At 41.9% G+C, this 15233-nt stretch overlaps 1 protein-coding gene across 1 annotated transcript in view; it reads right to left on the bottom strand.

The window, feature by feature from the left end:
• LOC311266033 (uncharacterized protein) overlaps nucleotides 1–15233 on the bottom strand; it is a gene marked incomplete at its 3' end in the record, with an annotated part of 20223 nt that extends 4990 nt beyond the window's left edge. Inside the window, exons 1-9 of the mRNA XM_084368218.1 lie at nucleotides 14820–15233; nucleotides 8461–8490; nucleotides 8163–8262; nucleotides 5951–6068; nucleotides 5674–5797; nucleotides 4988–5058; nucleotides 4158–4212; nucleotides 3681–3710; nucleotides 1498–1711 (exon numbers count right to left, since the gene is read on the bottom strand). Of these exons, the coding sequence (XP_084224344.1) occupies nucleotides 1498–1711; nucleotides 3681–3710; nucleotides 4158–4212; nucleotides 4988–5058; nucleotides 5674–5797; nucleotides 5951–6068; nucleotides 8163–8262; nucleotides 8461–8490; nucleotides 14820–14841 (764 nt within the window). The 5' untranslated portion in view covers nucleotides 14842–15233. The remainder of the gene's footprint in view (nucleotides 1–1497; nucleotides 1712–3680; nucleotides 3711–4157; nucleotides 4213–4987; nucleotides 5059–5673; nucleotides 5798–5950; nucleotides 6069–8162; nucleotides 8263–8460; nucleotides 8491–14819) is intronic.

Genomic DNA, 15233 nt, shown 5'->3' with positions numbered 1-15233 from the left:
AAAGCTGACAAAGGGAAAAGAACAAGCATTCAGAAATGCAACAAACAGGGAAAAAGTATTTATACTCTGTGATGAATGGGGCTATTAAAACCAGAATAGAGGCACAGAGAGGGAAGCAGGATGAATGAGGGAGAGAGGGAGATAGTGAAGACAGGAAGGGAGTGGTGGAGTGCAGGGAGAGAGGGAGTGTAGAGAGCTGAGAAGGAGGAGATGAAGAAGAATGGGCGGGGGTGAAGAGAGGTTGCCCTGTCCAATACACTCACACCAGCAGCTAATCTTATGTGCAGTATTGACCATTAGATTGCCGGTTGAATAATTCATAAAGCAAGATGTAAGAGATGCATGGTTTCATTCCCGGTCAGTGAGAAATATGTCAATAAAAACAGAGAAATGAAGCAGCAATGTAAACAAATCTGAAAGACAAACAGGACTTTGATTCATTCACGTTTTTCACTGGAGATGTTTTGACATGTCAGAAGCAAATGCACACGTGACTAATGAACCTAATGATGGCTGAAGGGTCTTGGTATTGTGTAGGCTGGTTCACTGTCACAGCTTACTGGGACACTTCATCGTTCAGGCCATTGTTAATATTATGAATAACAACTGTGGTTTTACTACCGTGGCATACAAAGAGTGCTGAGAGAGTCCTACACCCCCCAAAAAGTTACAGTTTTGCACTTGTGGTTTCATCGTCTCAAAGTCATTGGGTTTTTTTGAATGGGGTTTCGGTTAGATGTCTGAAATAAGGTCTGTGGTTTCACACAAGCTTAAGATACGAGTCAGTAAACACCCCTAACGTGGATATTAAAGCATTTACGTGTCTTTAAAAAGGTGGCTAAATGAGACTACAGAGACTATAGACTTTGTTAGGGACATTAAACATCATCATGTCGAATACAGAGACTCACTTAACACTAGTCTGTCTTTACAGGCAGACTCTAGTTGCAAACTATTCTAACTTTAACTTTCAAACTTCTACACTGATCAATTTATAGCAAAATGTGTAGAGCACAATGTAGCTCAGTGGGGGAGATGTCAAAGTCATGCAAAGGCGATGTAGAGTTAAGTTAAAAGCTTAACAGCACCATTTGTGGCCACAGGTAGCAATTATGGCAAACTGCTGAATGCTAAAAGTTAGCTAACATCATCATTAGTAGGTAAATAAAAGTGGCAAATCCTCTGACTGTTTTGAATTTAGCTGTAGTGAATTTAATTGTTAATGATTTTAAGTTTTCATTTTTAAAAAGGTGCAAAAGTGCCAACATTCATTGCTTCCAGCTTAAATGTGAGAATTTGCTGTGTTACTCTGTGATAAATCATCACGAACTGAATGAAAGTTGGACTGCTGGTTGGATACAAAAGCGATTTGAAATCACCTTGTGCACGGGGAAACTCTGAGGGCATGTTTCACAAATTCAGTGGGGAGCGAATAAAAAAATGAATCAATAATGACAACAATCATTACTTTCTAATTACACTGGAGCAGGCACACACCTGACAGTCCTCTGATGTTGGTAGTCGAGGTCGTGGCTGTTGCCAGAGCGTGGGTAAGAGAAGCTTCTGGAGCTGCGGTGCTGGTGGCTGATGGGATACTGGTGGACAGAGGCGTTTGGCTGGGACGTGCTGTAGTAGGGAGGGGGGATGCTATTACTGGTTTCACTGCGATAGTCGCTGTCCCTGTCGTCCACAGCACTGTCTGGGTCTTCATCTACACATGGAAAGGAAAAAAAATGAATTTGTCCTTTTGATGGTGTCCTGATTGAGAACAGTAACACAAGAGAAGAAGAAGTTCTTGATTTTTATAAAATAAAAGCATGAGAAAGCAAAAATAGCATGAAAGGGATGATCCAAATCTACAACTTGCCATGTGGCTCAGAGATAAGGAGCTCTAATCGGCGTTGAACCAATCTTTTAGCGCTATGTTAATTACAGATAATATAGAGGAGATGACAGCCTCCCACTACTGAACCCCTATCAGACTCAGACCCAGGTCATTCGGAGTGCATCCATACATGAAGCACATGATGAACCTCAGCGGCCTCCTTCTCCTTCTCATCATCGTAACCGAACATAAATCCATTCGTGCTCGTTAAAGAGACGCTTTATTTTTCTGTGGTGTGCATAGATCAGAGATTAACATCCTGCAGGGAAGTGATGAGAGACTTTAACGGTGCTGAATCAGTCAAAAGCGAAACTGGTATCTATTAATCATTCATCACTATCCATCATCGACTCTGGGGCTCTGACGTAGGCGGCCGCTGCGCCACTTACACCACCATGTTCATCTGTCTGGGCGTGTAAACACTAATTAAAGGCATCGAACTTTGTTTCTCACTTCAACCGTGTCCTCACGTGTCTCCCTTCCTCCCTCTCTCTCGCTCACTTCATCGGCTCGCCATCTATCATTACCCCCCTGCTCTTTCCTTTTTGCTCTGAGTGAAGAGAGATGGGATGAATCGCTGCAGCGAGTCTGATAGACGCCCATATAAGACCATCTGCTAATCACAGCAAGAAAGAAAGCAGTAGACACGAAAGAGACACAGTTTTGTTATTTGTCTTCTTTGCATATATCCAACGTATGTACTGTATATATAAATATCAATGCGTAATATTGACAGTCCAGTCCACAAGTAATTGCACAGGGACATGTTTTTCATTATTGCGGCTCTGTACTGCAGCGCATTGGATTTAACCATGACCATGATTGATGTTTAAGGGTCTGTTCACCTAAATTACTGCAACAAATTAAGTTGTTGTCAATGAGGTCTGTTCATTATCTCGAGTAACAAGTACATTGCTTTCTGGAGAGCGATGTCGCCGTTTCATTTTTTAAATGTCATTTTTTTAATGCTGTGAGCACCACAAATGGGATTTAATTTAACTTCATTGTTAGGAGGTTGGTGGCAAAAATCACAGAGAGGGCGTAAACCTTGGCAAATGCAAAAAAAACTATCTGTGTAAAGGACCCTAATGCATGAGTTTGCCTTTGTATTTTGTTCTTATTTTGTTGTGTCCTGTTAAAACGAGAGAAACGTTTATTTTGAAAGGGCTCCGTATGCATGTAAGGAACAAAAATGGACAATAAAATGGAGCTAACAGTGCAGAAAAGTATCACGAAATAGTGATATGGCTATAAACGACTATAACTTTGTATACATTGAGTCAAGTTCAAATCCAGATGGTGGTTTTCATTTGGTTGCTTGTCGCTATAACTACCAGAAGTGAGTCAGAGAGGAAGGAAGTCAACGAATGGGACTAAACGTAACGAGAAAAAAACTTTAAAATATTACCTCATCAGTGTGTTTGTTTGACAATAAACACAACATCCCATGATCCCACTACTTACATCTTCTGTTCTGTTTTGTTAGAGGGACCTCTGTGGCAGAAATAACTTACTGGCCCTTTAAATTCCTGACATTCAGCTTTAAGGGTGTTTGAAGGTGAACAGTGGGAGTCATAGCTCATCTCATGTACATTCAGCTGCCTATATACAAGTCCTACACTGGCACTATGTATGCAAACACCCTCAAATTTAATCTGAAAGTCCGAATTTTACCCTCTACCTTCCTGGTTCTGTTCAAATGTGATGAACTGCAGAACCAGAATCAAAACAATAAAACAATTGAGACTCTCCAGATACTTATAGACTGCACTGTATGTACAGTATGTATACTTACTTTGTTGTTCTCCCCATAGACTCCAGTTACCTGCAATACAAACAGGAGGGTATCAGTATTGATTATGAATTACATTGGTGTCTAAACATAAACATGATTTCACAGCATTAACACTTCAAAGTTTCCAGATGGAGCTGCTGAATGGAAAGAGAGAGCAGAGGGAGTGCTGAGCCTCCAAGTCTTTCCACCTGCAGCAGACAGCTGCCTCAGCAGAATCACCAGACTGGGCCAATAGTCGAAGCGCAGCAGCATCCTGGAGGAGCTCGCCTCCAGACATCTGACACCACTATCGATCCTTTACAGTGCAGCCATCCGGGCCTTTTTCCCCTCTAACACACACCAACCCATGTGTGGTTACACACATAATACACAGGCTGAGCTAAAGCAATCTAATTACATCCCAACAGCTAAGCACATTATTCTCTTGTTCAACACAAACAAATGGCTGGTTTGTAAAAACAGTGATTGGTCACTTACAGCACTGTGTCCCTGGTACACGGAGAGGGCGCTCCTGCTCCTCCTGGTAGGAATACTAGAGTCAGACACAGGAAAAACTTTCATTGCTGGATTTATGAATTATCTGCGATATAGTTATTCCCACAATTGATCACATGAGGATATGCTGGGGTAAGGGATGCAACGATTTATTGGCTGAACATTGGTATCGGCCAATATTCACCTTGTTGATGGCTGCTGGCCTATTGAGGAATGAGATGACATTCACTGATAGCAGTGGTCGATGTTTATCTGCTGTGTTGCATCGATTCTGCAGTGGCACATTCATGAGCTACTGGCTCATGACATCCATGCTATATATGCTTTTTATGTTAAAGATTGTTACATTGAAACTTGTTTCTTAGATTTATATGATAGAATTTGTGCTCTTTGAAAGAGACTGTCATCAATCTACCAACATGTATTTATACTCAGAGATCATTGAGGGGTGACCCTTTTTAACAATGATACTGAGTCCAAACAAATCTAAGAAATGGAGAAAAGAAAACAAGAACAATGAGATATACTGACAAAGAAAAGGCCGTCACACAAGTGGCTGGTAAAAACATGTAGCAAGTATGGTAGATAATTTAATAGAAAATTAGAATAATTGAAAATAAAATGCAAATACAGTTATATCAAATAGTTACAATTAAAATAATTGGATGTTAAATCAATTCACATTAACAATTAAAAAAACATCAGCATCAGCTTGTAGCCAAATTGTTATTTTTAACGTCTGTATCTGCACAGACTTTCCCAATCGGTGCATCCCTAGCCGGGCTATTAAATCAAACGGGGTGACAGCTTACATCTTGGTCCCTCATGGCGTTGAGCTGCTCCAGTTTTTTGGCCCAGTATCGTGCCTCATCCTCAGGGATATCTGAAAACAACAAGCCAGACAAAATCAGGTGACAACAACAACCCCAATGGAGGTCCAGCGTCATAGACCGTTGAAATAGTTATCCACAAAACTTATTGTGAGACCACGATGTAAGCTAAAATAACCCAGTTGCAACATTTTATTTGACCCAGATGTGATTGTTTGAGCTTCGTGTGTAGAACTGCAGAGCACAGTGACATTGAACATTGGCCTTTTCACTTAGAGCCCTACAGCTATAAATAGGTCAGGTCCACAAACTAAGGAGTCAGGTGTACAATATTGACTGGAGGGAGGAGAAACAGTATGAAAATGACACCTAATCAATGCTAAGAGGAAGCTTGATCACTGAGATGGAAAGGACACAAACACTCTCCCTGACACATAAACGTACGGGCAGCCTTGAACACATATCAGGGAAAAATAGGTCAGGTTAATCAATTAGTCAGAGGGATTATTGGTCCTCATATATCACTGTTTCCTGTGACACAGACGTCATTTATATAAGTCATCTCCTCCTTCCCTCGAGCGTTGATAATTTCCAATAGTTTCATATTCTCATCTCCCCTCACCCATTGACAGTTTCTTATTTTGACGTCACGGTTATTGATTCCTCACCGAGAGGCAGTTCGAAGCGAGTGTCGAGCAGCACCAGGTGGAGAGTGGGATCTTTGGTGCCACAGATCTCGTTATCCGTCATGATGACCTGAGAGTCCAGTGTGAGCCACTCCCCTGGACCCTCCTGCGTACAGAAAGACATTCAGCAGCTGACACACAAACAACACGCTGTACGAAAACAAGTCAAACCCTGAGTGAGCGAGTCCCTTAAGTATATCTGAGTACAGAGTGTTCAACAGTATTTCTCAAGTGGTGGTGGCGGCGGTTGTTGGCAAACCTCATTTGACTGTCGGATGCTACGGAGGGGAATCCACACAGTGCCCACCATTGTGTCCCAGATTAACCCTTTGTTCCACACCTCTACTGTCAGACCCAGGTCCAGGCGGTTAATCTCGCTGGATGGAAAGAGAAACAGAGACAGGGACGTTCAAAATCAGGAGAACTAAACTAACTTATTAATGAAATACATTTAAACACAGTTGTGCAAAGTAACTAAGTAAATTCACTCAACTAATATAATTCACTATTTTATACTTCTACTCAACGACATTTCATAAAGAAATATTGTACTTCTTATTTATTTTTTCTTATTATTCTCTTAACTAACGAATGACTCATGATGATTTAATGTATGAATTATTGCCGGATGTTTAATGAATTCCTGTTCCAGGTAAGGAGTGTTAATTCACATTTATTTCATGCGGATGTGCAAAAGTTGGCTGGATTTCAGTTACATGAAACTTTATTTCAGACCCATGTATTTACTCAGGCTCATCGAAAGCACACCACTACTTGTTCTAATACAAATATGAAGCTATTTCTCTAAGTCACATTAAACATAATAAACATAAATGTATAAATACGGTTACATAAATAAACTTTAATGTAGCTGAAATCCATCCTTCTAATTTAACACACCTGTATGAAGTAACTGTGATTCTCCCCCCTTTACCTGATGATCTATTTAAGTGGGAACCAGTCACATAAAGTCATGGACTGGAAAGTCAGGTGAAGTTTTATAGTCTACAAAACATTTCTGTAGCTTCACAGCAAAATAGCGTAGCAGAGTTTTTCTTAACAGCCGAAGTGGATTGTTTTAAAATACAGCATGTCAAGAAGCCCTGAGGTCCCAAACTGATTTGACTATTTTAGTTGTTGTTGTAGTTGAGATAATTGCTGCAGCGCCGTTGTGCTGTTTTGTGGTTGACAAAACTTCATCCAGCAACTTCCATCAGCATGAAGACGAGTAGATAATGACTGAACACCTAATTTTGGCGAACTGTCCCTTTAGGTAGGAGTTTGACTGTATTAAGTTAAGGGTCTGAGTGCTTCTTCCGCCACTGTTTAAAGACTCAAACACACATAAGATGCACGGTAATTACTTGTGGGCTTCACCGTGACAAATATAAGACACGTCTCTGTGGGAGAAAGCCTGTGAGGATCTAGCATAAAACATTTACAAGACAGCAGGAAGCAGGACAGAAAGAAAAAAAAAGAAAGAGAGAGAGAGCGAGGGATGGATGGATGAATAAAGGGAGGGAGGAGATGATGAAGGCAGTGGAGGAGGTGATTGTATCGCATGCCTGGAGGGAGAAAGTGGGAACTTTAATTAAGAAATAGGGGGGACTGGATTTCCCGTCTCAGTGGTGACTCCTTTTAAGAAACGTGCCTGTTTGATTCATGGCTGTGACTGAGGGGGCACGGTCGTTTAACGCTAGTTTGAAGGAGGGGATGAGGAGGCTCTCTCTGCAGCCCAAACATTACATAACACAGCTTCACTGATGCAACCCCAGCACAATGCTCAACGCCTCCGAACATCAGGACTCCGCACTCAGCCTGCCCTGCTGCATCCCACATGCGAAATGACTCTCGCCATTCATCGCCCATATGCTGCCACACCGGATCTCCCTGCGAGTCGAATGCTCTGTGTTGTATAATGTTATAGTGCCAATATTTACTGAAGTACAAGCTCAAACAAACTAATTGAGTGGGAAATGTTACTAATGACGCCTAGAGCAGAGATAGGAGGAGGAGAGTGAATATGTGGGGGTAAGTAAGGTAGAAATAGGGAGAGGAGGAGGCGGAGGAGGAGGAGGAGGAGGGGCTGAGTAGATGAAGATCAAGGAGCTGCGTTGAGAAGAAGTGACAGAGGAGAGGAGAGAGGGGCTGGGAGGGAGCCAAGGTTGAGAAGGAGGATGAGAGGGGGCAGAGGTGTCGAGGGAGAGCAGATGAAAAAGAGGATGAGGCAGTTGTTGGAGGCGGATGTGCGGATGCGTAGAGGAAGAGCTATGCGAAACAATACAGGGATAAAGGGCACTTGGGATGGAGGAGTGAAAAAAGAGGCTGATAGAAAGCGAGTGATGAAAAAAGAAAGCACTCAAGCAGCTGAAGTGGAGAGTAGATGAAGAGGATGAAAGCAGAGGAGACAGCGAGAGAGGTACAGACGGAGAAGAGAGGAGAGTTTTGTCTGAAGATGATGAAGGACTCACAACATGAAGTCTTGCTCCCAGCTGGGCAGGTTGCCCCTGACAGCAATGGTTGTACTCTTCACATTTTGTACCTTCAGAGTCACATAAGTGTTGAACTTCTCTGTTGAGGAGAGAGAGAGATGAGGAAAGACATGAAACACCTCAGCACTAGAATATAATTAGGATAAAGATGTTATATTCTCTCCATCCACGGCTGCGGCATGTAATGTGTCCGCAGTCAGCCTCAACATCTATGTCACATAACAGCGAGTCCCTCCCTCCTGTGTGATCTTTCTATTTCCAGGATCCCAGGTCTTACCTTGGGGTCCATCCAGCTTGGCTTTCTTCACTGTAGAAACACAGAGAGGGACAAAGTCACACACAGAAACGCCATCTGTTTTCACTTCTGAATGCTCCTGCATCCTCATTTCTGGCTTTTACACAGTGAACAGGCAGAAAAAGGGATGCTCATGATCAATTAAAACGCAGCCTGTGAATTTAGATAAAACACACAAGATATGAATTTGTGGAAATTACTGTAAAAACACCTTGTGGACCAAGAATCGCTACCTGGCAGAGCATATACTGAAACTGAAAATGCAACTATGCAGATTTGGACGGTGCTCAGCCTTTTTTGCCATAAGGTCGAGACATGTTGGCGCCGAGTGTGGTGGCAAAAAACAGCGCTCGGAAAACATGGGCTGCTTTCCCGCTGCTCTTCATCAGCGTGGGATTTAGAAACAGAAAGTACAGTAAAAGAAGAACCACAGAGGAAAGGTTAAACAGATGGCCAAAGCACATATATATATATTTATATATATATATATATATATATCAAGTATAAAACTAGATCTGGAACGATTACTGGATGAACTGATTAGCCAATCTGCAGAAAATTGATTGCCAATTGTTTTGTTAGAGCCCACCTGATCAGGTCCAATATGAAAACACTGTGTTTTTCTTTTTTTAGCAGAACCATAATATAGAAAAAAATGCTTGTTTAATGTATCATTATTGGATTTCCAGTGAAGTTTCAGTGCACTGATGTGATTTTGGTCAATAAAGTTCATTGTTAAACTGCCTCCATTACATTCCTATTTTTGTCTCAAGTTTCTGATAATCACATTCGAGGGATCATTGCCAGAAATTTGTGTTAATGTATGTAATCTGTTCCAGAAAATCCTGTATTGCTCTTTAAACAATTAATCATTTTCAGCATTGCTCAAGAAAACAGTCAAACATTTTCTGGTTCTAGCTTCTTAAATCTGAGGAGTTGCTGTTTTTCATAATGAGCATTTTCACAATTTTGTTTTGATTTATTGTAGCCTACATGATTTATTCATTAATCATGAAAATTAGGGATGTATGACAAGATTTTTTTCTCAGCAGATACAGATAACTGATAGTTACCTGCTTCTCGTGGTCTGACTGATAATTTCCCATTTTTGTGAAGAAGTTCATAACTCATAGTTTATGCAAACCTTTGGGCAAGAAAGGCTTAGATGTGGTGAGCCATGAATGACTTAGCTTCATAGCTGTAGTAAGATTTGTTGTGTCAGAACTCAAAAAGTTTTTCCTTCCTCTCTTATGAATGTGTTGAAATTTGCAACCGTAGATCTACAGGGGCTCTACCCAGCTTCTTCTTCTTCTTCTCTTTATTTCATCATCATTTTTTGGTGCATCACAAACCAACTTTCGAGGTGCAAACAGCCACCTACTGTATCATTATCAGCTCTGTTCATCAGCTTGAATTCCAGCCGTACAGATAAATCACCAATAATATACATTTCACAATATTGGGCTGATAATTTATCAGTATATATCGTGCATCCCTAGTGAAAATAATCAGCAGATTATTCACTGAAGAACATAATGGTTAGTTTCAACCCTACATGAAACCATTTCATTTTTCTGAATTTGAAGATTAAACACATCTACATGCAGGAGCCTAATTATGTCTGTTAACTCCAGGAAGGTCTTTATTGTAACAGCATTCAAAGTTCCCACCTCTATCAAACATTTGTGTCGGAGGATTTTTCAGCGTACAGTTAAAGCCTCAGCTCTCTCTCTCTGCAGCACCTTTTCAGCAGCTTTGACGTAACTCACACATACATATTTAATGCTGCTCTCTACCCAACACACACATGCATCAGACGCTCCCCACACTCACACTGCAGGTGAGCACACGTCACTATACACTCAGGTTTATATTAATAAAGTGCAAACGCAAGCTCAACGCGCTACATAGCCGAAACCGGCCCCTTTATCGCCCAGCTTGAGAAACGCGACAATTCACGGCTTATCTCAAAATATCACCATCCACACCAGAACCGGTCGCCATAGTAACCACCCCAAAATGAAAAGTTGATGGGAAATTGCCCTGAGTCAGCAAGGCACTTTTTTGTTTCTATTTCTCACTGCTTTTACTTCATATTTCTTTTATGCAACACACACACACACACACACACACACACACACTCAAGCTAAATCTGCAGCTTAAGTGCCATGCTGTTACATCAGCACACACTCTCACTCAACTGCAGTGACTCACTCACATACACCTGCAGCAATGATAATAAATATTAATCTCTGCTTCCATTCACACCTCAGCAAACCTAATGTCGAGTGCAACATACCAGAGCGGCAACGCTTAGTCCATTATCCAATTAGTCGATCGAAATTAACTATTTTGATAATCGATTAAATGTTTAATGGAGGGATTCGCTTTTCTTTGTCATTTACGATAGTAAATGCAGAGTCTTTGAGAATTGGACTATTGGCTGGACTAAAGATGCTGTCTGAAGACATCACTTTGGGTATTTCTCACAAATGTTTTGACATTTTATAATCAGCAGATTAATCAATAATAAAAATGATTGTTGGTCGCAGCCCTACTCGGATTGCAGCGATATATAATTTTCAAGGTATAACGTGGTATGAAAATTGATGATTTTTATACCATGTACAGGACATCTGCTTATCTACAGTTTTGATTTCAATCATGTTTGTGTTATTAAAAAATAATATTTAAAGTTTATATCAAGTTTAAGGTCTGTCATTACGCGTCAACTGATATTAAAGGATAGTTTCACCCAAAAATAACTATTAACTATTCACTGTCATGCTGATGTCTTTTTTTGCAGTTGATGTCCCCAACTACTTCGGTTGTTTAGTAGAAAGCTGCAACTTTCCATCGGCATCAGGGTCAGTAAACAATAACTGCGTTTTCATATTTGGGTGAACTTCTCCTTTAATTATTCTAATAATTTGGCATTGCCATATACTATGATACCATGAAACTGTGATATTTTCTGAGATGGCTACTGCACTTTGAAATCTCATCCTGTTGTACCGTATATCTGTGAGTTTGCATCTTAAATTAAGTTTTTCCAGTCCAATTTTCTGTAAATGATAAAAGAAAATGAAACACCCTCAATGCAGAGAAGACAACAAAAACAAAAACAAACAAACTATGTCCTCAACAGTCCTTTACATTGTTTGGGTGGACCACATCAGAGCCTACCTCTTGCTGTGTTTTAGTGCCAACACTAAAACCGCGCTGGAAATATATCAGTTCATGAGGAGGATCAATAAAAAAGGAATTGGATTTTCGACAGTGGAAAGCTGAAGCTTAATAATAGCACACAGTCATAAATCTCTCTGACAGGGTGACTTATGATGAGAAATGTCCACAAGCCCCACAAACAGTATTTTGTCACAACTGCATGTATCTAGGCAGACAGGACGAGCCCCGACACACACATACAAACATACACATACAAATACTGTACATGTAAGTACCTATAACTCATAAACAATAAGCCGGTGGAGGGGGGCTATAATATTAAATCAATTGGCTGAAATGTAGGTTATGGGTGAGTAGCCTAGATTCAGAAAACGAGGTCAAAGACATAACTATCTATCAACATCTGATTAAACGACTTAAAGGACATAACAAATCAAAGGGTGCTTGGGTTTTTTATTCTTTAATCAGAGGATGCGCTGCATAATCTGTGAGGCCCAACAGTAAATTTTGTGCAAGCCCTTTTTTTGAGCAGATACTTCATTCAGGAAGTACCTCTGACACAGCAGACTCTGAGTTATGGGAGCTAAGCCGATTGCCAAGAAAACAGAGAGTCGACAGGGAATCAAGCAAACCCTTCAACTTGAACTGTCAGGGAATGTAAAATAGGGAGCGGGTGAGCTGAGTTCAGCCATCCAGTGACAAAACGATGGCTGACATGATTCAGATAGACAGCACTGCCTTTTTCTGAAGGATCATTTATATATACATGCAGATCTGCACGATTCCTCCCAACTGCTGACAGAGACATTACACTCTCAGATTTTAGTGTCCAAATCAGCGGGGAGAAAACTGGACTTGAAAGTATATGTGAAATATCTGCAGGAGAAAGAAGCCAAGTTTCTCAGAGTTAATCTGTATCCGTGTCTGAATTCTGCTTTGTAGGCAGATGCTCCAAAGAAATGCTGCCTATTCAAGAGGCTTGAAGTGCTGTCGAGGCCAGAAATAGCTCCAGTCAGGTAAGCATGAATGATGTAACAGGAACAGAAAGAGGGCCCTCTGCCAAGTCTCGTAGTCTACGACACTGACAGCCGCAGCCAGTGTTTATGAATGAATAAAGCTCGGGGTCTTAACGACACCCGGGACTGACTCAGAGCAGGACAGTCAGTGGGTGGACCTGGTGGGACGGGATGAGGTGGGCTGGCATCCATAATGGGCGTGACGTATTAAAGGTGACTTTGAAGCCTCTGTCACTTTCGTTTCGTAACTGAAGTTGCCATCATTCCATCTACGACAAACGACAATCTTTTCAGTACAGCCTATAATTTAAAGCAAACATGAAAAATATTCTGTGGTTCATCTAATTCATTGTGAGGGCTGCAACTAATGATTATTATCATTATTGAATGATCTGACAATTATTTTCTGCTTGTCAGGAAATTCAAAAACGACCATCACATTATCCTTAAACAAGGTGGCATCTTCAAATGTGTTGTTATGTCCAATAAACGGTCCGAAAAGCTGGCACTGGTGCTTAAAAAATAACAAATCAATTATCGAAGTAGTTGCCAATCAATTTAGTTTGGATCGACTAATCGACCAATTAGGGATGCATGATATTGAAAAGAACTGTTATTGCAATATATACGTTTTCTGCAGGAATTTTCCTTTACATAACTTGAATAGCTGTGTTTGAATAGAGATTAATCACTCAAGAATGACTGGGGTGATTGTGTAGTGAGTGCATTTTCATCAAACAACCAATGTCAGCTCTGCTTTGCTTGATAAATCGATCAAGAATAAATATGGTTCGCTGTGCATACGAGCAACAAACTCCCAAGAGCCCTTAAATTGGCCTGAATTATGTAACGTTAGAAAGACTTCTCTAGTAGATTAGTCATGGAAAATGAGAACTATGAAAGCCTACTTGACATTGCAAACTCTGCGACGAGACTATTGCACATGCGCACATTGAGATGTCCATGCTGAAACAACACTGTGCAGCTCTAATTGAGATGTTTTACATCATTTTTTGACATCTTACAGACCAACAACCATCATTAGCTGCAGCTCAGATTCCTGAATGACAGGTTCAATAGTGAGATTATAATCATACTTTAGTCCTCCTCTGCTTAAAATCAGGTCATTCGAGGACAAACTCCACAGCAAAACCTTGACAATTGTGATTCCTGTTTCCTTCCAGTTCGAGTTAACGCAACACAATCACAATCCCGAGAAAGCTGCTTATGCAATTATGCTGATTCAAACCCCCTCATCTGTCCGATGCAAGACCACAAGGGGGGTCCTCCCTGTCTTAGCTCGGGCTGCGTTCCCCCCTGATTATTATCGTTATAGATATATACTGCGTTCCTGGATGCGAAGCTGGAAGCTGGTGTTACTTTGTGAGCAATCGCAGCAGATGCTTATTCATCGCCCCTGAGAAGGCAACAGTGTCAGCAGCATCAGGTGCTTTCAGGAAATCTGGTAGGAGGAGGTGACGCATCGCTTCAGGGAAAACGTTTGAGGAGTGACGAGCACCTCTCCACTGCGAGTATTCCCTCACGACTACAGCAGAGCGGCAGCGCGGAGGCGGCGGAGCGGTGCGGCAGAGCGGTGCGGCAGCGGCAGCGGCAGGCAGGGGCTTTTCCTCGTCCTCCTCTGACTGCCCACGCATGAATGAACAGAGTGGATGACACACACACACATATACACACACACACACACAGAGAGAGAGAAAGAAACCGCAACAGTACCTGCCAGGGGAGGAAACATCCTCCTCCATGTAGACATTTATAGAAACTCATTCAGCCTCATGGATGTTAACAGTCACGACAACAATGCTCTTAGCTGTCAGGGAACTCATTCATGCAAATGTACAATTTTAACAAACATGTCACACAGCTACACACACACACACACAAAAAAAAGTATCACAGCGGCATCCCCCACTGTGTGTAGAGCTGCTGGGTTGATTTAATGACTGCTCAGCACAAACCCTCCGCCGGCTCTGCCCGGGCTACACACACTTTTTCTACGGGGGTTGATAGCCCGCAGGCTCTGTCAGACAACTGGTGCAGTTCAGCTCCGAGCCGAAGTGCTACTTCATTAACACCACACACGAGCGGTTTAAATGCCCCGTTAACGTCCTCTCTTACCTCCCACACACAGCAGGGACATCTCTGATAGCGGCGTGAGCGTCCCCGGCTGTCCTCTGCTGAGTGCTCCGTGATTTGTTTGGTCAGGTCCGTTTGTCTCTTTGGTTACAAAAAAAGAAAGAAGAAAAAGAAGAGAAACACACACTCAAACCGCCGAACCGTTAGCCTAAATGGTACCGGAAACGCGGCAGCATCATCTCAGGAGCGCGTCGTCTCTGTCTCTCTGCGGGGCTGTTGCTCTTCTGACAGGACAAGACACACACAGGAGTGGATTCCTCGCCCCCCTCTTCTGCCTCCTCTGCATTGCTGCTCAGCTCTCCACCGCCGCTGCTCCTCCTGCGCGCACAGCCATCTTGTTTCAGCAGCAGCAGCAGCAGCACCCTCCGCGCGAGGACAGTTCCCCCGCGCCACACC

Source organism: Pagrus pagrus, assembly GCF_965226575.1.
Source record: "Pagrus pagrus genome assembly, chromosome: 12".
In the NCBI taxonomy this organism is placed as follows: Eukaryota; Metazoa; Chordata; class Actinopteri; order Spariformes; family Sparidae; genus Pagrus; species Pagrus pagrus.
Note: the sequence above shows the minus strand (reverse complement) of the source record. Positions and strands in the feature narration are given on the sequence as shown.